Raw genomic sequence first — 24070 nt, forward strand, 5'->3', positions numbered from 1 at the left:
TCTGGGTGTGACTGAACACTTGGTAATGATATGCAGAATGGACTGTAAGGTCTTCTCCAAACCAGTTCAGTTGTCTGAATGTTTCTTGGTCTCCTGGCATTGTCGATGGCGCTTCTATTCTATTCAATAACGTACACATTGGGGGAAAAAAGGGAAGTAGTTTAACAACAAAATGTTAATAGGAAACCAACAATGCTAAGGGTTCCTACAGTGACAGGAAGTGGTTTCTTATTTTAAGTACTAACATAAGACATAGAAGCCTATGGTAAGTGATAGAACTATGTGACCTACAGGGTCATCTGCCAGAGAAAACCTGGAAACTGTAAGATAAGAAGAGTAACCCACCTACTAGAGTGCCATGCATAGGATGCAGGCCATGTGCTTTGGTGAGGACTATCTTTATGATCTCATGCACACGACCATATTTTCGGTCCATTTCCGACCAGCATTTGTTTCCGAAATGCACACAGACCATTTATTTCTATGCTGACAGCACATGGATTTCAACCATCTGTGCGCCCCCCCCCCCCAAAAAAAACATATATAATATAAATATATATATATATATATATCTCCTATTCCTGTCCATTTTGCAAACAAAAACAGGAATATTTTACAACAGGGCGGGATGCCAAAGTGCAGGACTCACACAGTCGGTATCTGTCTTTTGCGGATCCATGGTAGAGGCACTCACCTGAGCACTGTGTCTCCCCTCTCTGCTGAAGAGGGAACTGAAAACGGCCTCAAAGACTTCCTAGTGAGGCACTCTTCAGCAGCAGGAGACAGCGCTCAGCTGAACGCCTCTAAGTCCTCATTTTAGCCATCAGTGGGGTTCTCAAAGCTCAGTCCCCACCAAGCAAAATTTTTGATATGTCACTATGACATATCAAAAGTTTTTTCAAACTGTAGGTACTCTTTAATAAGTCTGGACTTCCCCTTTAAGCACCAACTCAAGCTATCATGACATCAAAAAATAATGTATAGATATAGGACAAGTACTAATTAGAGTCCATTCAGACGTCCACAAGTGTTTTGCGGTCCGCACATGCCTATTCTTGCCTGCAATTGCGGGGCTGCAGAATGGAACTACGTATCTTTTGCGGCCCCATTGAAATGAATAGGTCCGCACCCATTCCACAAAATTGCAGAATGGATGCGGACCCAGAACTACAGACGTGTGAACGGACCCTAAGGAGAATGATCTCATTTTATGTGCATGCAGTCTTTTTTTTTGGGGGGGGGGGGGCTGTGGAAAGGAACTATGGATGCGGACAGTACGCAGTGCGCTGTCCGCATCTTTGGCAGCTCCATTGAAATGAATGGGTCCGCACCCATTCCGAAAAATGGTGGAACGGATGTGGACCCTGAACTACGAACGTCTGAATGGACCTTCAGTGTGGTGACAATCAGTATAAAGTGCTGCGGTATAGGTTGGTGCAATAGTGACAAAGAAATAAATCATTATAACAAGAAATGGCTGGAGGTATAGTGGAATGATACTAGTCTGAATTATGCATACCTCCAAAACATGTAATACACCAAAGTCATGTCTGTTTCCACAGATCCCTTGATTCTAAAGATCTCCATAGGGGTCAACTGTGATTAGTTCAGTTAATTAGAACCAGGGGAAGTTCTGATATTGGACTGCATTATGGCTGCCAGAATCTTACCCTAGATAGACAAACACAAAAAACACCATCCATTCCATCCGTTTTTAGAGTTCCCCATACAATCCGGTTATGAATGAATGGTAGGTTAAATGACTGCTAACTACATTTCCCTAGTTTCTGCAATAAGGAAATGATACTGCAGTAACATCACCAAATAAAATAATCACATTTAACAAGATTAATAAGACACATAACAGGCGACAAAATGTATACTATCTGCTTGCTAATTATCATAGAAACCGAGAGGCGATGCAACAATGGGAATCAATCACCTCCAAACAAAAGGAACTTGTCGAATCGCTCCCCGCTCCTAAACTACACCAAGAGCGACTATAGAAAGCAAGCTAGCATCAGAAAGAAGACTGCAGGTCTAACACCGAGAAGAGCGGCTCCAAGCCCTTTTGTTCACCCTCTCTGGCAGCCATGCAGAATGACAATGAACGCAGGCTTAACTCCTTGTGCTGGTATTTAGGGAGTCCATCAGGGACTTTGCATCTGCTCCTCCCTCCAGTTTCAATGGGAAGGAGAATACAACAAGCGTGCTTCTCCCTTTGTGCGACAGCTCGCGCACAATGACATGGGCACACTAATGATGATGGGGTTAGAAGCCACCGTGCACGCACCATTGTCACTCGAGGGCACAAAAACGTTATCGCCTATTAAAACCCCAATCAGAAACCTACATGACTGCTTGTGGTACTGAAATGGTCAACGATAGAGACGGCCAGGGACTTCAGAAGGGACAAAGGAGCCGCCATCAGATAAGTCTTCAGCATGACTTCAGGGTCTATGGACTGCTACCTCCTCTGGTTTCCAGGGACACCATGTACCAAGAAAGGGCATTATTTCAGCTTACAGCAATTGAAAGTGTATTAGTAAATCTAGGATTAATAGCCATGAACCCTACGAGCTGTGGAGGCCAAGCTTCTGAAGCTCGTGTACCTCAGGGTACCCGTATCACATGAAGTTTATTCTCTCCCGCATAGCGAGACTGTGATCCGATATTACGTCAGACACCTTTCACAAAGCAGCGACAAAACCTCCATAGCCTGGAAAGCGTCGATTAGGTTACACAGCTCCTCCTAGCTCGCATTAGACAAAAGTCACCAAGGAATAAAAAAAAATTAAAAAAAACGCAGCAAGGAAACCGCTTTCAGTGCCACTGCAAGAGAGCGAGTTCTTTCTTTAACCACGCGCACGCTGAATGCGGCTGTACACAATACAAGTGCACAAAAGGACATCTGCTCTAGTAAAAAAGCAGCCAGTCCAGAGCTCTGCCACCCAAAAACACTGCCAGGGACTACTACCGAAAAGCACTAGTCAGCACAAAGCCAATGGAAATGACACACACATTACATAAGCCAATGCCTCAAATGCATGTACTAGACAACCAGCAGTGACTTAAGCTGGTCCCACTCCACCCTGCCATAATCTTATCTGACACAGCGAGGCCGCTACAGACGGGCAGGGCTGCCCTCACACGGATCCACTCACAGCTCAGGTAACATGCATTTGCCATGGGGCCTGTTCCGTGCACACGATAAAGTGGCAATAAATCATTATTCTTAATACTCTCTAAAAATGTGTACATGCCTGTAAAAAATGCAGACCTAGTGAGCCGTTCCTGTTGGTTCACATTTCCTGCCTACAGGGGTTTACTGTTAGAATTAGAAATGAGCGGACCATCTACATGTATACCAAAGGTCCATAAAGAACAGCACAGTCGGCAGCATCTACTACTAAAGCCTGAGAAAATTCACTAAGTCGCCCTTAGCAGAACGCAGGCCTCACCTGTGCCTGGAGACAGTGTAGGAGCTCTACCTTTAGGCCTCATGCACACGACCGTATTCAGCATCCAAGTCCGTTCTGCACTTGCTGCGGGCAGCACAAACACCCATTCATTTCTATAGGTCTGCAAAAAATGACAGCACATGGATGTCATCTGTGTGCAGTCCGCATCCGTATGTCCATTCTGCAAATGTCGGGGGTCATTTATTAAAAATGCTACACTAGTTTTTGGGGGTAAAAAAAAAAAAGTCAGGAGACCCTGTTTCGGAACTTTATAAACGCCTGTGCTATCTGCCAAGGCAAATTCACTAATGTTTACACTTGGAAACAGGCATAAATGACGACCGGAGTAGTTTACCATCTAGGCACACAGACTGCCGGAGGATGCGCCTAATTTATGCAGTTGTGCACCTCGTTATAAATTTGGCGCATCCTCTAATAGCGCAGGGTTTATCAAATGTCGGAGTAAAATGCAAGTCTTTGATCCTATTCTGGTCCGCTTGGATAAAGATAGTTGTTTCTAGGGCTGCAGCTATCGATTATCAATTATTTTAGTAATCAAGTATTCTACCGATTAATAGAGTACTCTGATAAGAAGACGACCCCAAGTCAATCAGCCGCAAATCAGTCCCCCATGCTATCATCAGACCCCCTGCCATCAGTCTCCCGCCCCCATGCCATCCGTCCCCAGTGCCAACAGCCCCCCAATGCCATCCCTCCCGAGTGCCATCAGTTCCCCCCATGCCATCCGTACCCAGTGCCAACAGCCCCCTTGCTATCCCTCCCAAGTGCAATCGGCCCCGAGTGCCATCAGTCCCACCCACATGCCTTCAGACATCCTATGCCATAGTCAAAAGAATAAACAGAACTTATCTTTCCTGCTAGGCGTGCGTGCGTGTGTGTATACACACACACACACACACACACACACACACACACACGAGTAAGGCATTCAATGTCTGAAGTCGCACAAAAGTGGAACTTCACTCGTAATAGCTGTTAGCAAACGTATGGTGAAAGTGTAGTGTTACATTAGTTACTGCCAACACTTCTACAGGGGACTTACATTCTATGGTTGGCATCTAGCCTCCAAGTTTTGCCCAAATCAATGTGGTTAATATAACAATGTATTACTGTAATAAAGAAGGCTGCTAAATATTTTATGTTTTCAGTTCTATGAAACAGGATTATTATCACAGTGTAACAAAACTGAGCATACTCAATAAAGCAGCACGAGAAGGCCAAAGTCACCACAACTGCACACAACAAAGCAGCACTACTTACCATCTGACTGATAAAAATGAAACCACAAAAACGGCACTCCTCTATACCCAGACTCTGGCTATACGTATTTCCATAGGCGGCGGATAAGTACAATCAAAGTAAGATCCACGTGGGCTTTGAGCGGGTGGACTTTCCTCTGGGTGATCTGGTCTCCAACCACATTTGCAAACTAGACAAAGACTCATGCACACAGCCAGATTATGTATCCATACAACTAGGCTCTGCTACCTGGTACCTATAGATTTCTATGGAGCCACGCTGGACCACTGTATATTTCACAGAGTCCTCGCTGCTTCATAGTACAGAGTCATTGGAATTCCGCAGTGCGAGTGCTTCCGGCTGGGAAAATTAGCTTTTTTGGGGTCAACTGCAGTGAGACTACCACTGCAAATAACTGGAGAACCTGGTTACGGGTCTTCTACTGACGAAATCAACAAACTACTCCTAAGCAGCTGCAACCTACAAAAGTGCCACCATAAAAAAAAGTTTTGTGATGTCCCTAAATAGACTTATGGCACACTTCATAAAAGTCCTACCAGGTTTCTATAGATCCCATGGGGAGAATTCTGCCTTTAAATCAGAGCCAAATTTGGGCTTTGACACTTTTTGAGGTCACTTGTTCAATAACTATGCAACTTTACATTTTTAAGGTTCCCTTACAGGGGACAATTCAGCAGGCGATTCTCGCCTGCACGTCAGTGAAGGAGACCACTGCATATACATGCATCGATCTCCTCCACAGTACGGGGAGTAGGAATCACTAAATCCATCACTCGTCCCCATACAGACTCGATGTTTGTCAGCAGCAGAGGCTGTATAGACAGAACGATCTACTGCTGCCGCCAAACTATGATTCAGGTGCCTGCACAAACAAGCATATTACCCAACGAACAAGGGTTTCAATTGGTCATCGGCAGCACCATTACACCGCCAGATAATTGCCAACAAGCGTTCCTATGAATACTCATTAGCGATTATCTGGCAGATTCTCAGCCTGTGTAATGGGGCCTTTACACCACTCACTACAGTTTTGAAACATGGGTGGGAAAGTGGGTGTGATTATTAGCTATGTTATTGAGTTTTTATTCAGATTTATCACTGAGACGCAAAAACGCTAAACTCACTCCAGTATAGGAGTGGTGAAGGAAACCTGGAGTAACACTTCTAGACAAAATGTTAGCTTTAAAGGGATTGGCCACCTTGCAAACTTTTTCTGTAACTTACTGTGTGATGGCTGCTGATGTGTTAAGCAACTTCCATCCTTTCTTCTACTGTGCAAGCTTTACAACGAGTGCTCAGCGCCTGCGCAGTGTAAACATTCTTCTCTGCCTCCAGTGTCCCGTCCTATGTTCTCCTGCGCAGCTGACAAGTGAAGCGTCCAGGGCATAAGCACCATGCAAGTCCTCTTTCATCCAGGCCCTGAACGCATGTTGCGCTACCTGCGCAGTCAAAGAAAGCACGTAGGGTGCGGTGCCGGATGGAGAAAGCAATACAGCCATACAATGACATCAGATGTAAGGGCTGCAAAACACACCACAGCCACTGCAGGAGCAGCAGCATGGAAGAAAAGAGCTGGATGGAGTATGGATGGAAGTTGCTTAGTACATCAGCAGCAGTGACCGTCATACAGTGAGCCACAGAAAAACTTGGCCAACCCCTTTAAAGACGTGAGACATATGGTGCAAAGTACTCAAAGGCAGACTCAAGGAAAACGGACTTCAACTATTAGGGCTCATGCACATGAACGTATGCTGGCTGGGCCCGTATTGTGGCCCGCAATATACGGGTCCCAGCCGTTCGTGCACCACATCACTTGAAATACTCTGCAATCTGTAAGGTCCACTGCGGAACGGAGGCACGGAAAAGCCCACGCATCGCAAAAAATAAATAAAAAATAGGACAAGTGGAATGGGTCTGCATCTGTCTGCGCAAACTTGCCCGTGCATTGGGGACTGCAAACTGCGCGGATGTTGCCCGTGCATTGGGGACTGCAAACTGCGCGGATGTTGCCCGTGCATTGGGGACTGCAAACTGCGCGGATGTTGCCCGTGCATTGGGGACTGCAAACTGCGCGGATGTTGCCCGTGCATTGGGGACTGCAAACTGCGCGGATGTTGCCCGTGCATTGGGGACTGCAAACTGCGCGGATGTTGCCCGTGCATTGGGGACTGCAAACTGCGCGGATGTTGCCCGTGCATTGGGGACTGCAAACTGCGCGGATGTTGCCCGTGCATTGGGGACTGCAAACTGCGCGGATGTTGCCCGTGCATTGGGGACTGCAAACTGCGCGGATGTTGCCCGTGCATTGGGGACTGCAAACTGCGCGGATGTTGCCCGTGCATTGGGGACTGCAAACTGCGCGGATGTTGCCCGTGCATTGGGGACTGCAAACTGCGCGGATGTTGCCCGTGCATTGGGGACTGCAAACTGCACGGATGTTGCCCGTGCATTGGGGACTGCAAACTGCACGGATGTTGCCCGTGCATTGGGGACTGCAAACTGCACGGATGTTGCCCGTGCATTGGGGACTGCAAACTGCACGGATGTTGCCCGTGCATTGGGGACTGCAAACTGCACGGATGTTGCCCGTGCATTGGGGACTGCAAACTGCACGGATGTTGCCCGTGCATTGGGGACTGCAAACTGCACGGATGTTGCCCGTGCATTGGGGACTGCAAACTGCACGGATGTTGCCCGTGCATTGGGGACTGCAAACTGCACGGATGTTGCCCGTGCATTGGGGACTGCAAACTGCACGGATGTTGCCCGTGCATTGGGGACTACAAACTGCACGGATGTTGCCCGTGCATTGGGGACTACAAACTGCACGGATGTTGCCCGTGCACTGGGGACTGCAAACTGCACGGATGTTGCCCGTGCACTGGGGACTGCAAACTGCACGGATGTTGCCCGTGCATTGGGGACTACAAACTGCACGGATGTTGCCCGTGCATTGGGGACTGCAAACTGCGGTCCCCAATGCACAGAACGGCCAGCATGAGCCCTTATCCTCATGATAAATTCTACTCTTACGTAATAACTGCCATTTATGAGTGATATAAGGGATAGTCTGACTCTTTTCCCAAGATAACCGCTTGGAGGTCGCCCAGCCCAGGACCCTCAACAATCAGACTACAGTCCGAATAGCATGTCTAAAACCATGTCTAATAGGGCTACAGCACTATATATAATATTAATATATATCATATATAAAATAGGATTCTAGCATGCATGCATTATATATTTCCTAGTATCGTGAAGATGCACATGTTAATAATGACAAGCAGAAGACTGTCTGCTACAAGATACATAATATAGGCTACCGTATTCTTCAGCATCTCAGATGCCAAATTCCAGTTTTATCTAACTGTGCCATAATGAAGTCTGCCAGTGCTAATGCATTAGAACCTGGGCACACAAGGCAGATGGCAAATGTCACCTAAACACAATGTGAAGCTCTGGGGGTGATCCCAAGTGTCAGAAGGGCATTCCCCGACAAGAGGCTGCTGCACACGTACACCTCATTGTTGTCCGAGGGCCGGCCCTCATTTGTTTACAGCGGCAGCATCCTGAAAGTTCATGGTTTCATCCGATGGACATACACTGGAGCAATGACCGCCAGAACGCTGCAGCTGTCAGACACATCACTAAAGGAAAGGGTCTCCACCGACCGCTGAGCGCGAAAGCCAAGGCTCCTGGAATACATGATGGTCAATCCTTTATCTCACCTGAGTGGGTAGCAAAAGCTCAGTGTCTTCCGCTTGCCATAGCTCCACCATGCTGGGGACAGGCTCGATCACTAGAGGTGGCACAAAAGAACCTTTATTAGTGGTGGCATCAGAACAAAAGAGAAATAATACAAGGCCTGTGCACGCCATGCCAGCAGGCACCTCATCATAGAGACAGGCTGGCCAGACACGTGAGGACAAGGAGACAAAGGGGGAGATTCACCAAAACTGGTGTAAAGTAGAACTGGCGTAATTGCCCATAGCAACCAATCAGATTCCACCTTACATTTTTTCAGAGCTCCTTCAGAAAATGAAAGGTGGTCTCCAACTGGTTGCTATGGGCAACTAAGCCAGTTCTACTTTACACCAGTTTTGATGTCCCCCTGAGACCCTCACAGACAGTGGCATCAACACAATGCCAAAGCAAGAAGGCACGTGCCCGCTTTGGTTGCAGAATACTAGGGTCTTCTCAGGACAATAATTTCCATCCCCAGCAGATGGGTAAATGTAAGGCACATATCAGAAGACTGACAGACATGTATGCCAGCCTAGAGGACCCATGCAGAACATGTGCCAAGGAAGCGATGCTGGCTACACATGGTTACTATAGAAGTTGGGAAGCTATGGGACCTCTGCTTGTGAGCCCCAGATCCTCTCCTATGGAATACGCTGGCACCGTGCACGCTCTCCCAGGAACAAAGCAGAAGTAGTGGGAGCGTGCAGCACACAAGCAGCCCTGCTCTCTGCCACACAGGCCCACGTCCTCCGCTCCACAGCCCGGGCCTCCTCCTTCACCCCAGCAGCAGGGCCCCCACACTGGGAATATGCATCCATTCCCCGCCGCTCACCTTGTCCCCCTCCTTGTCGAAAGCAGGGCAGCAAGACGTGGAGCAGCCCCAGCAGAATATTGACGGCTGTCGCGCTGCAGCAGCGGCTGCCCCGGTGAGGGAGAAGCAGCCCCGCCATGCTGCTGCTCTTGCTCGGGCTCAATGCTCGCACGGGTGTCAGCAGCAACGGAGCGGGCGGGCCCGCCGTGCACACGTGGGGCGAGGTGTGTGAACGCGGCCCGGGGAGGGGAGAGCTCCGGAGCGGCTGTCACTGCTTGCGTGCTCCACTGGGCGGTGCTGTCCCTCCCAGACAAAGAAGCGGCGGTGCCAGCGCCAAACAATGGGGGCCGAGGAGGCTTCACCTAGGCACGGTGCCACTGGGGCGCCCAGCTCTAGACGGGCAAGGGGGTGATAGGGTGTCACAGAGGTGCTCCTCAGCGTGGGATAAGCCGAGGACAGGGGGGAGTTCTGACATAGGAGTCACCACGCTGCACTGGTCTGCATCCCAAATAGTGCCACAGGATCCCCAATATACACTAGTGCCAGAGTACCCCCAATATACACTTGTGCCAGAGTACCCCCAATATACACTTGTGCGATGAAACCCCCAATATACACTAGTGCGAGGATACCCCTAATAATACTACTGCCAGCAGTGTTGTCAGGGACGTACTGAAACATACAGACGCCCCCTCGACAGTGGGTGACAGAAGATCTGTGAGACTGGCAACATGTGCTTTGATCTGACAGGTTTCCCTGTGGATCAATAGATGTCTGTGTTGTTTCTGATACTGGCCACACCTCTAACCTCCAGGTATTGCTATTGTGGTCATCTGTGGTCTGCTGGTGTTTGGTTCTTGGCTGAGTTCCTGTTGCTGCTATTGCTACTGAAAAGTTAAGTGTTTCCTTTGCCTTTTGTATTTTGTTTTGGTTTATCTGTGTGTTGCTATTTTCCCTGCCCTTTGTTGTAGGCCTGAGGGAGACTCCTGGTCGTCCTTCCTTTGTGGAGGAACAAGTAGTCCCAGTCCTTTCACTATCGCCAGGGTCTTATAGGGTGAGTTAGGACTCTAGGTACTCCTGCGTATGAACGCACCTACCTTTGGGGTCTGTTCATACTGATAGTCAGTCAGGACTGTGACTAGACATTTGACTAGGAGGTGTCTTTCTTTCTTCCCTTGCTTTCAGGCCTTATTTCATGTTCCTTCTCCTTCTTCGTCCGGTGTAGTGTCTCCCTCCCACACACGGGCGTGACAAGTGTCCCATATAAATAGTGCCAGAATATCCCCAATATATACTAGTACCATCAGTGTCCTAAATAAATAGTGCCACAGTACTCCCAATATGTGCTAGTGACAGCAGTGTCCTACATAAACAGTGCCAGCAGCCTGCCCCATTTATGCAATAGTGCCAGGATACCCCCCCAATACACATACTAGTGCCAGCAGTCTGCCCTCCACTAGATAATAGTGCTAATAGTGTCCTACATAAATAGTTCCAGAATACCCCCAATAAATACTAGTGCCAGCAGCTTGGAATACTGATGACACAAGGAGGGCAAAAAAAAAAAAAAAGACCAAACACGGATTCTTCACGGACATGGTCATGAATGAAACATGGACAGGCTATTAGACTTCACGGGCCTTGTATGGGTCTAATGGCTTTCTTCCTGCAATTATATATTTGTGGCAGTTTGCAAGAGCTGCTTTTGAAAGTCTATACCGTGCAGTGGGAATTGTAGGCCTTTGGGAGGAATTGTACTCTTTGAATCGATCGGGACGTTTAGTATTGTTATATATAAAAGTGCGGAAACCTCGGGAATAACCCAAGGTTCAGCGAGAAGGAGTTGCAGTCAAAGATTTGAGCCTCCTCCATTTTCACTTAACCTTGTTTCTTCAACAACACTGGTCTCCTGCCTGTCCTTTTCTCACCTCACCATCAATGGAATGCCACATTTCATCAGCTTGGAAAACTTCATAACAACAACTACTGCACCTCTTTTCACTGTGTCTGGCACAGGGTATTGGACAGCCGCCACCATGAGTACAACCAACACCGCTCCCATCCTCTCCCTACACACTCACTCCAACCCACCTAGTTGCTGCACATGCAGTCTGCCTTTACAAACATTTGTGAGTAGTTCGTTCTAAGGAGCTCAATGAATTCAAGTGTGGGTGAGTGTCACCGTAGTGTCAAATCAGTTTCTTCCCTCCTAGATATTCCATGATCAACTGTGAATAGTAATACTACAAAGTGGAAGTATTTTGGGACCACAGCAACTCAGCCATGAAGTGGCAGAACATGTAACGTTACAGAGCAGAGTGTGCTAAGGCATGGACCTCAAATATAAAAGTCACTAACACTCTGCTGACACAATAACTGCAGAGTTTACAACCTCCTCTGGCATCAACATCAGCACAAAAACTGTGTGCCAACAACTTCATGAGATGGGTTTCCATGGCCGAGCATCTGCTTGTAAGCCTTACATCACCAGGTGATGGAGTAGTGTAAGGCACACCACCACTGGACTCTGGAGCAGTGGAAACATGTTCTGTGAAGTGATGAACCACACTTATCTGACAGTCTGATGGATGAGTCTGGGTTTGACGAATACCAGGAGACCTTTCCTGTCTGATGGCATTGTACCAACTGTAAAGTTTGGTGTAGGAGGGATAATGCTATGGGGTTGTTTTTCAGGGGTTGACATATGCCCCTTCGTTCCAGTGAAGGAAAATGTTTAAATGGGATGTCTCATCCCAGGCATTGATGGCATATCGCTAGGATATACCACCAATGTCAAGTAAGTGCTGGTTTCATCTCTGGTACCCACTCTTATCTCTAGAACTACAGTCGTGGCCAAAAGTTTTGAGAATTACATAAATATTGGAAAAGTTGCTGCTTAAGTTTTTATAATAGCAATTTGCATATACTCCAGAATGTTATGAAGAGTGATCAGATGAATTGCATAGTCCTTCTTTGCCATGAAAATTTACTTAATCCCCCAAAAACCTTTCCACTGCATTTCATTGTTATCATTAAAGGACCTGCTGAGATAATTTCAGTAATCGTCTTGTTAACTCAGGTGAGAATGTTGACGAGCACAAGGCTGGAGATCATTATGTCAGGCTGATTTGGTTAAAATGGCAGACTTGACCGGTTAAGGAGGGTGATGCTTGAAATCATTGTTCTTCCATTGTTAACCATGGTGACCTGCAAAGAAACGCGTGCAGCCATCATTGCGTTGCATAAAAATAGCTTCACAGGCAAGGATATTGTGGCTACTAAGACTGCACCTCAATCAACAATTTATAGGATCATCAAGAACTTCAAGGAAAGAGGTTCAATTCTTGTTAAGATAGCTTCAGGGCGTCCAAGAAAGTCAAGCAAGCGCCAGGATCGTCTCCTAAAGAGGATGTAGCTGCGGGATCGGAGTGTGTCACCAGTGCAGAGCTTGCAGGCAGGCGTGAGTGCATCGGCACGCACAGTGAGGCGAAGACTTTTGGAAGATGGCCTGGTGTCAAGAAGGGCAGCAAAGAAGCCACTTCTCTCCAAAAAAAACATCAGGGACAGATTGATCTTCTGCAAAAAATATGGTGAATGAACTGCTGAGGACTGGGGCAAAGTCAAATTCTCCGATGAAGCCTCTTTGTGATTGTTTGGGGTATCAGCAAAAAGGCTTGTCTGGAGAAGAAAAGGTGAGCGCTACCATCAGTCCTGTGTTCCACGATGGAGCACCATGCCATAAGGCAAAAGTGATAACTAAGTGGCTCGGGGACCAAAACGTTGACATTTTGGGTCCATGGCCTGGAAACTCCCCAGATCTTAATCCCATTGAGAACTTGTGGTCAATCCTCAAGAGGCGGGTGGACAAACAAAAACCCACTAATTCTGACAAACTCCAAGAAGTGATTATGAAAGAATGGGTTGCTATCAGTCAGGAATTGGCCCAGAAGTTGATTGAGAGCATGCCCAGTCGAATTGCAGAGGTCCTGTATAAAAAGGGAAAATTAATTAGATATACCACCTCTACAGGTTTGTGTTCGTGGTATGTAATTACACCCAAATACAGCAGAAAAATATTGTAAACTGGGATTCAATAAAACGTAACCTTTACTAGGTCATTTAAAATAATGTATCATACTGGGTGAGAGACGACATTGACAACACTAACAACAATAATCTCCTCCACTGTATCAATTCATATATTATTAATAAAAATGAAATGAAAAAAGGGTGGATCTCACCTCGTCTGGGCGGGGTCCACGACCATGGAGGACGGTCCTGGCGGTGATGTTACCTTTGACCGCTGTGACCGGATGCTGATGTGGTAATTGGCACGGTATTAACTCCTGGCACCCCCTATTATGGCTATGGTGAGCCCAAATCACTGTTATTTGTGGTGAGACATGGGACACTTCCCCTGTAACAGTGAGGACAAGAGTTACCTATCATCTTGTCCAAGGATACGAGGCTAAAATCACCTTGATCTCCATTGCCCTGGAATATACATGTGAAGTCCCCTGATGATGTCTGGAAAAGACAGAAACATGGCATGTAGGGCGTTGTAGTTAGGGCTTGATAGAACTTTAGACCCATACTGAGGGAAAGGTTCGGTGTGGGGTCGCCCCTGTCGGGGCGGGTGCTCCATTGTGGTAGGCAGGCTATAAGAACAGCCCCTTGACCCCTAGACAGGCAGGAAAGCCATAATAGGGGGTGCCAGGAGTTAATACCGTGCCAATTACCACATCAGCATCCGGTCACAGCGGTCAAAGGTAACATCACCGCCAGGACTGTCCTCCATGGTCGTGGACCCCGCCCAGACGAGGTGAGATCCACCCTTTTTTTCATTTCATTTTTATTAATAATATATGAATTGATACAGTGGAGGAGATTAGTGTTGTCAATGTCGTCTCTCACCCAGTGTGATACATTATTTTAAATGACCTAGTAAAGGTTACGTTTTATTGAATCCCAGTTTACAATATTTTTCTCCTGTATAAGAAGGGCCAACACTGCAAATACTGACTCTTTGCATAAATGTCATGTAATTGTCGATAAAAGCCTTTGAAACGTATGAAGTGCGTGTAATTATATTTCACTACATCACAGAAACAACTGAAACAAAGATCTAAAAGCAGTTTAGCAGCAAACTTTGCGAAAACTAATATTTGTGTCATTCTCAAAACTTTTGGCCACGACTGTAGTCCCACAAAGTGAAGGAGAGTGGATCGCGCATGTGCAGCCACCCTCCATTCACTGCTGGGGGAGTCCCGAAAATAGCCAAACACTGGCTCAGCTATTTTCAGAAATCCCATAGAGGTGAATGAAGAGATGGACTAGCGTATTGTGGGCACTTACTAATGTACTGTGAAATTCCATATTGCTTCCTTTGCTGGCTTGATTCATTTTTCCATCGCATTATACACTGCTCGACCATCCTGTAATCCATGACCTTTTCCTATAGTGTGCAAGCACAGCTACCGCTACTGGATTGCAGGTTGGTTGTAAGCCCTGGATACAAGAAGTGTATAATGTGATGGAAAAATGAATCAAGCCAGCAAAGGAGACAATATGGACAATCACAATACATTATAAGTGCCTTGTATAAACTTTACATGATATGTCTAAATGATAAATGCCATTTGCTGAAGTGAGACAACCTCTTTAACATCACGGCCACCCCAACTACCTCAGCAGTGGCAGCAATAAAGAGCAGAGGTAACATATGACCAAAACCTTCCAAAAAAAAAAAATGCCGGCCAGATCTGCTTCTGTTATGGCAGTAAAGGAGGTCAAACAGGATAGGCAGTTAAGGCCTTCCTGAGCAGGGACACCTTTCATTCTTACCTACAAGCCTAATTCGGCTTTTGGGACACTTTTAATTTTTACCTACAAGCCTAATTAAGTTTTTTAGCCCTAATTTGTATCCCCTTTTATTGGTATACGGTTCTTTCAATCGCTGTTTAGGGCCTCAACAGGGCATCCAGCGCAGGACCAGAGTTCCAGCCAGGGCCACTCCTTGCGGGGTTTTTGGACCCTGTTCCAAGGATGCATTTGTAGGGTGGACTAGGCCAAGTAGGGTTCTATTAGGGGCAGTGTACACACCATAATATCACCCTCCACCATTCCCTGGCTTGGCACTCATCATTTGCTAGTCCATTACTAGTGCCCACGGTGATATTTTCAGCATTTTCCTGGTATCCTGTAATTCCTTTTCCAGGCATCTAGCTGAGCGCTCTATTCTGCGCTACGCACTGTATGGTTACTTCCCCCACCTGATGGTCCTATTGAAGCCCAATATGGTCTTTAAATCCATGACCACACAGGTTTCTATATCACCATTTCTTACATGTTTGTCTGTCTGTAGGGGCCTTTTTACCCTTATATCGATTAAAAGTGATGTTTTACTTAGTTCCTGCCCCCCTTTAATAGTTCATTCTGCTTCTGTAACGGTCAGCTTGGGAACTGGTGATGCCACTGACATGCTCAAAACGTTGCAAACCTAAGCCAAGCTCGGCTGCCACTAGCTCTGTAGGGAGTCTGTGAGTATCTCCTATGTGGCAGTTTTTCCCACAGTACTGGAAGACAAAAACATTGCCGTGTGCAAGATCTGCAGGATTAAAATAAGCCATGGGCATTCAAACCAAATATAGATACCACGACTCTATTGCAGCACATGCAGCGGCATCACCCGATCCAGTGGGAAAATGGAAGTGGCCTTCAGCTAGCACAGCAAGAGAGTCCTCCTTTTCTCTGTCTCCTTTACAACTGCCAGGCCACATCCACATGTAGTACAATGTTCTTGTCAAGGCCATCATCACTTACTGCTTTTCACGCTCAAACTCCTCCTCCTACTCAGGAGTCAGCCATCGATAACGGAACGTGTGGCCAAGAAACAACTCTACAGTTGGTGTGCAAGCTTAACTCCCACCTGGCCAAGTTGCTGGCAGTGCAGTCACTGCTGTGGATCACTTGGTGGATTCAGATGTCTTTAGGGAGCTAATGGCGTGCGCTCAGCCTCGTTGGAAGATACATAGCCACCATTATTTCTCCCAAACAGCCATCCCTGCCTTGTAAGTGGCCCGCTCCTTGCAATTCTCGCTATGTGGTAAGTTGTATGCCACCATAATCACCTGGCACCGCCACATTTACCATTATGTATGCCAGGCTGAAGTCTACAGCAGCTACAAGCTGCACAGACTGCTGCAGGAGACATTTCATTTATGATGCCTTGTCATAAATAAAATACCTCCTCGGGCAGCGCAGGACCAATCAAGACTGACGTGTGTGTATGGGCACCTGTGCGGCCTGCGTCACATGAGTCAGTGATAGGTGGGACTCAGCCTCCTCCCATTGTATGTGTGATTTTACGCTGGAGGCAACTGGGAGCTGTTCGCTGTGTGTCGGACTTTATGCCCCTATTTGTAATTGCCCATACGGCATAGGTAGGTTATTGTTAGGTCCCGTGGCACTTTGAGAGACCTTGACGGGGTGCGTGGGCTCCGGTATATTCTTGATATAAGAATATATTGGTGAAAGTCTCATTTTAATATCAGTGTGAGGGTTAAGCCATACAGTGTCATTTGAATTTACCATTGTAGTGCACCATTTTCTGTAAATTTCACCTTTATACTTTAGTATCTTGCATTAGCTGCTTCCAAAATGTGCTTCACGTGACATAAATCAGATGCTTCTGTTTGATATCTGGAGCCATTTTATGACATATAGGTAACAGAGAATTTGAAAAACTGCACAAAAACATAAATTCACACTAGAGAGATGGAAAGGGATTTTAGGGGATCATCAAGATATAACCTCATTGATGTGAACAAATAACAGAAGTGAACTAGACTGCATGTTAGGACGGTGCCTAAAGCTATTTTATGGATTTCCTATCTAAACTTGAGGTGTCAACATGAATTTCTGTGCACTAACGCATAAAAGGATATAATCTTGGTTGTTCATATACAACATTTTCAGCTCCTATTTATTTGTCTAGACATCTATGAAATGTAAAGGGCCTGAAAATAACAGTTTTGTATGGAAACTTCCTAATGTGTGTGTCATGGACCTGTAGTCTAGGGGAAGAGTTTGTTTCAATGTACGTCCATACATAGGTCTAGGGTTCATCGTATATATGTCATACACCATGTTCACTTATTTTTCTTAAAAACACCTAAATTGAATAACATTAATGCCCAAATCAGCAATGAAAATGATGTAATGACAGTTTATGGGACTGTCACTTGACAACCAACAAAGCTGCTACTGAATTCCCCAGGGACTCTGAAGCTGTAATTTAATATCTTTACATTCATTAAGCTAATTGTGCTGTGATCCTATTCCTAGAGGAGCATGAATTCTTATCATTACATACACGTGAATGCCCGTAGACGAGTGGGATGTGACACAACCTGGACTCCACTTGCTATATGAGCAACGTATGCTCTAGTAGTCCAAGGCAAGAGCACTACCTCTGTAATGCGGTTACAGTGGAAAATGTGCAAAATACCCCCCAAAATTTTCAGTGTTTTCCAAAGTTCTTTTAACGACCTCCTGAAGGGACATAGAATGTGTCAAATATACAGACGTGGACAAAATTGTTGGTACCCTTTGGTCAATGAAAGAAAAAGTCACAATGGTCACAGAAATAACTTTAATCTGACAAAAGTAATAATAAATTAAAATTCTATAAATGTTAACCAATGAAAGTCAGACATTGTTTTTCAACCATGCTTCAACAGAATTATGTAAAAAAATAAACTCATGAAACAGGCATGGACAAAAATGATGGTACCCCTAGAAAACACAGAACATAATGTGACCAAAGGGACATGTTAATTCAAGGTGTGTCCACTAATTAGCATCACAGGTGTCTACAACCTTGTAATCAGCCATTGGGCCTATATATATGGCTCCAGGTAATCACTGTGTTGTTTGGTGATATGGTGTGTACCACACTCGACATGGACCAGAGGAAGCAAAGGAAAGAGCTGTCTCAAGAGATCAGAAAGAAAATTATAGACAAGCATGTTAAAGGTAAAGGCTATAAGACCATCTCCAAGCAACTAGATGTTCCTGTGAGTACAGTTGCACATATTATTCATAAGTTTAAGATCCATGGGACTGTAGCCAACCTCCCTGGACGTGGCCGCAGGAGGAAAATTGATGACAAATCTAAGAGACGGATAATCCGAATGGTAACAAAAGAGCCTAGAAAGACTTCTAAAGAGATTCAAGGTGAACTTCATGCTCAAGGAACATCAGTGTCAGATCGCACCATCCGTCGTTGTTTGAGCCAAAGTGGACTACATGGGAGACGACCAAGGAGGACACCATTGTTGAAAACGAATCATAAAAAAGCAAGACTGGAATATGCCAAACTACATGTTGACAAGCCACAAAGCTTCTGGGAGAATGTCCTGTGGACAGATGAGACAAAAATCGAAGTTTTTGCCAAGGCACATCAGCTGTATGTTCACAGACGAAAAAATGAAGCATATCAAGAAAAGAACACTGTCCCTACTGTGAAACATGGAGGAGGCTCTGTTATGTTCTGGGGCTGCTTTGCTGCGTCTGGCACAGGGTGTCTTGAATCTGTGCAGGGTACAATGAAATCTCAAGACTATCAAGGAATTCTAGAGAGAAATGTACTAGCCAGTGTCAGAAAGCTTGGTCTCAGTCGCAGGTCATGGGTCTTGCAACAGGACAATGACCCAAAACACACCGCTAAAAACACCCAAGAATGGCTAAGAGGAAAAAATTGGACTATTCTAAAGTGGCCTTCTATGAGCCCTGACCTCAATCCTATTGAGCATCTTTGGAAGGAGCTGAAACATGCAGTCTGGAAAAGGCACCCTTCAAACCGGACACAACTGGAGCAGTTTGCTCATGAGGAGTGGGCCAAAATACCTGCTGAGAGGTGCAGATGTCTCATTGACAGTTACAGGAAGCGTTTGATTGCAGTGATTGCCTCAAAAGGTTGCGCAACAAAATATTAAGTTAGGGGTACCATCATTTTTGTCCATGCCTGTTTCATGAGTTTATTTTTTTACATAATTCTGTTGAAGCATGGTTGAAAAACAATGTCTGACTTTCATTGGTTAACATTTATAGAATTTTAATTTATTATTACTTTTGTCAGATTAAAGTTATTTCTGTGACCATTGTGACTTTTTCTTTCATTGACCAAAGGGTACCAACAATTTTGTCCACGTCTGTATATTTAAAAAATAGGCAAACATATAAAAGAAAAACATTTTTACGAATAACACCAAGGCTAACCAAAACCAACGCCAATATCTCCCCCATTCATGTGAAACTATACAGACTATATATCAAAACTACCTACACAAAATAGGGAATTCATCTTAAGCTACTTTCACACTTGCGTTAATTCTGGTATTGAGATCCGGCAGAGACGTTTTGATTGCACATTAGGATGCATCCGTTCCGTTAGGATGCGCTTGTGTGAAATCAAAAAACGGAAAACAATAGATCAGTCACTAAATACATTGAAAGTCAAAGGATGACCTATCCGCTTTTTTAGGCTTCTCAAAAAACGGATCCGTCACCATTGACTTACATTGCTTCCAGTGATGGATCTGTTTTTTTTTGTTTTCGTTTTTATGACCGAACACAAAACCGCAGCTTTCAGTTGTTTTGTGTCCGGTCACAAAACTAAATGGTGACGGAACAGAAGACATCCTGATGCATCCTGAGCAGAAATCTTTCCATTCAGAATGCATGAGGACTAAACAAAAACATTTTTTTCCGGTATTGAGATCCTCTACCGGATCTCAATACTGGAAAACAACAACTCAATTGTGAAAGTAGCTTTAATAATTTATTTTGGTGTCAGTTAGCTTATTTAAAGAAGGAGTTAGGCCCCTTTCACACAGGCGAGAATTCCGTGCGGGTGCAATGCGTGAGGGGAACGCATTGCACACGCACTGAATCCGGACCCATTCACTCCAATGTGGCTGTGCACATGAGCGGTGATTTTCACGCATCACTTGTGCGTTGCGTGAAAATCGCAGCATGTTCTATATTCTGCGTTTTTCCCGCAAGACAGGCCCCATAGAAGTGAATGAGGCTGCGTGAAAATCGCAAGCATCCGCAATCAACTACTGCAGTTTTCTCTCAGGCCAAAAATCCTGAACACTTGCTGTGATGGACCATGTGATCTGACGTCACCAAAGGTCCTTGACATGCATAGCCCTTTAAAAATGAGGAAAAAATAAATACCGGATCCGTTTTTCCCGATGACAACCGGAAAGACGGATTCGGTATTGCAATGCATTTGTGAGACGGATCCGCATCAGGATCCGTCTCACAAATGCATCAGTTTGCGTCCGGAATCCTCTGCCGCAAGTATGAAAGTATCCTAATGCCCCCAAAAAAGAACTTGCCTTCTCCATTTGCTCGCGCCGCAGTGAACACTCTGGAGACTGCTGACTGGAAGTACAGGACAGGACCTGCGCTCCAGTGTGATGGCGTCTCCCAAAGGTCCTGTCCTGAGCTTCCAGTCAGCAGTGAGAGTTCCAGCGCAATCAAACGGAGGAAGTTTTAAAAAAAATTTATTAACACAAGTGGTGGTGGAGGTAAAGGCTGCACTAATGAGCGCTCTGCAATGGAAGAGCTCATTAGTGACAGTCCGTACAGGAAAATACCGGCAATTAATTTTGCTGGTAGGAAAAAAATTACCGCCACTGGCAGGGCCACTAAAATACTGACCTTGCCGGTGAGCTACTGGCCGGGTGGCAACCCTAGCCGCAGAACAGACATGTGTATATTTGTTCCAGATCTAATCCCTTCATTTCAATGTGGTCACTAAAGATGCAGACAGTACATAGTGTGCTCTCTGCATCCTTTGCGGCCCCTTTGAAATTAAGGGGTCCGCATTCAATCCACCAATAACGGCGATTGGATATGGAGCAAAAATACCATTCTGTGAATGGAACCTTATCTTTATTTCACCATTACAGTGAGAGGCACAGGCAAGATGGGAACACGCCACTGACACTGTGGAGTCCTTTCCCGCTGCGCCCCCCCCCGTGGACTTTATATCATTGGTGGCAGAACGTAAGTGCCCTTTGGAGGTTGAAGCTCCCCTACGTGCCGTTGCAGCCGCTGAGAGAGACAGCTTCCTCCACGTGCAGGTGCCGGATGAAAGTGCTGAGAGAGACAAGTCCCGGTGCATGTGAAGGGAGCTGTCTCTTTCAGCACGCTCATCCCCTTCCATCCCGTGCCTGCATGGGAAGGAGCTTGGGCCCCAGCTCTTTCCGGCGCACTGTCAGATTAGGGAGCAGCCTAAAGTGCTGCTTCCTACGGCAGGGATGGCAGGGGTCCGGTCAGCTGGCTGTCCGCCAGTTGAGTACCCCTGCCGTACAGTATTATTCCAAAGTTTTGAACGAAGCAACATCAGATGAAGCATCTGAAGCTCATTTTGCTCAACACTAGTATCTGCCAATATAGAAGAGGATCGCTCAGGGATACTAGGCAGTAATGCCCTCCGTAACAAAGGTCAATACACTGGACAGCATTCCAGACTGGCCGATGTTTTGGGCTAATATTAGCCAATAGTTAATTGTTGCTCTTACTGTATATAAGAACCGAGGGATGCACCATCAATGAAGCCAGGTGAGGCGATCGCCTCAGGCAGCACCAAATAGAGGGGCAGGGGAAGGGCCATGGGCTGAAGGGAAGGGGTCAGTTTTCGCCTCAGGCAGCAGAAAAGCTAGGTGCACCCCTGTAAGACTGCAGCATGTCACCTGAATAAGAGACTAAATTGAAGGGGTTGTCCCAACTGGCCGTTACTGAGGTGACATAAGACTGCGTGCTGACCACTAGGTGGCCAGGAAACAGGGAGCAGGCTGGCATTGCAGTGCATGGGAGCTTTGTAAACTATTCTGCACTGCAATAGTTGCTAATAAACCAGAGGAGAGCCAATGCCCACAAGGCCCCCCAAGCCCTCCTCTCTGCCGCTGGCTGGGTACATAATGAGCTAAAGAAGGAAAAATATAGGGTGAAAGACCACAATGTGAGGCACCAGTCAAGGTAGGGAAAAATGACAATAGCAATATCTGTAAGGTATGTATATTCAACCCGTGCGGATCAATACTGATAGTCGCACTAGAAGTATAAAAGATTAGGACCAATTCTTTGTTGCTGAATCACGGTGATAACAGTAAAAGGGGTAGAAGGCGGGATAAAACCCCTAACATTCAGATCCTGAGTGGGTGTCTTGCACAGAAATCAAATAGTAGTAAAAATACACACTGGTACTAACAGGTTTCGGACCCGTACAGGGCCTATGCATATAAATGGATATAAAAGCATATAATTTATAAAATCTAATGAATAATAATGGTCTCCACTCACTTCACAGAGAGGAAATTTTGAGGGATAAAGCTCAAGACACCCAAAAAAGTTTCCTCCCAATCCTGGATCGCTTCAAAGGTCTTAGGAAGAGCCGGCAGTTCCAAACTCGATACTTCTTGCAAATTCCTTTATTTTCAAAACAGCAGGAAAAAAGAGCTCTACGCGTTTCGGGGCACAGAATGAGTCCCCTTCATCAGGAGCCCCCTACCTTGACTGGCATTGTGGTCTTTCACCCTATTTTTTTCCTTCTTTACTCCATGTATGTGTTAAACTAGTTCACACTACCGACCACATCTGGCTGCCTATCAAGCACTTGACCCTAGTCTTTGTCCTACTTACTCCTATTCTTACCTTATCTGGCGCCCTGCAACTAATTATACAGACTTCTTGGATTTGGTTCCAAGTAAGTCTCGTGATTAACCCTCTACATTTTTTCTCTTATACCTACATAATGAGCTGTCAGTGGAAATTAATACTGTGGGAACCAGGTACTCATGTACCCAAACAGAGACTGCACATGCCCTCCTGAATTCAATTGCTGTGGCCCACATCTCACCTCCTAAGCCCCCTAATCAATATCTTAATCAGAGACAAGTGGAGGAGGAGGACAGAAAATGGTATCTATTTATGGCAACCACAAAGGGACAGCTTTTGGGTCAATATATTGTGGTGCACTGCGGTACATGGTACTGCTGGGACGATATTTTGCACTATGGTATTGCTGACCAATTCTACTTGCGTTGCCCCTCTTTCTGTCAATTTGGACCCCAATACACGAGGTGGCTTTTAGAATTTTTTTCCTGGGCCAATTTAAGTTCCCAGCCCGCCCCTGCATCTAGCCTTGGTTGTGGAATGATGGGCCAATGCTTGTTACACTTTTTTTTTTTTCATGGTAGATGTAGTATGGATCATCTGAGCTACAGCTGAGGCTTCTTTGGAGAGGAGTTCCTAACTTGTTAGCCTTTTCTTTAAATATTTCCTGGCTTCGGCAGCAGGTTATAGGGTAAACTATCTGTGTTTAAATCCAGTACTCCTTTTATAGTCTTTTTACTCTTGCTTAACTGTGTTCTTACAGTTACAGTTCTAGTCCAGTCTGTGCTTCTAGTCTTGTAGGGGAAGGTGTCCTTAGTACCCCAGGTTAGGAAGGAATAGTGTGAGGGCTCCCTATGAGCAGAGAGGGAGAGGGGTCTAGCCAGCAAGAAGCAGGCTACAGGCTGACTTTAGCGGTGGGGCATACTGGGAAGAAGCTGGACCATGACACTAGAGCCCAGTAGTGACTGAGTCAGTGAGCAGAGCTGCTATGGGCTACTGCTATTAACGACAATCTAGCTGCAATATATAAAATGAACTTAAAAGTTTATTTTAAAAAAAAATAGAATAATTATCAAGAAGC

At 45.8% G+C, this 24070-nt stretch overlaps 1 protein-coding gene across 1 annotated transcript in view; it reads right to left on the minus strand.

The window, feature by feature from the left end:
* TMEM131L (transmembrane 131 like) overlaps positions 1-9546 on the minus strand; it is a 118096-nt gene extending 108550 nt beyond the window's left edge. The window contains exons 1-2 of the mRNA XM_044300279.1: positions 9319-9546; positions 8471-8541 (exon numbers count right to left, since the gene is read on the minus strand). Coding sequence (XP_044156214.1) covers positions 8471-8541; positions 9319-9436 — 189 coding nt within the window. The 5' untranslated portion in view covers positions 9437-9546. The remainder of the gene's footprint in view (positions 1-8470; positions 8542-9318) is intronic.
* Positions 9547-24070: the final 14524 nt, after the last annotated feature.

The sequence above is a fragment of the Bufo gargarizans genome, chromosome 1 (genome assembly GCF_014858855.1).
Source record: "Bufo gargarizans isolate SCDJY-AF-19 chromosome 1, ASM1485885v1, whole genome shotgun sequence".
NCBI lineage: Eukaryota > Metazoa > Chordata > Amphibia > Anura > Bufonidae > Bufo > Bufo gargarizans.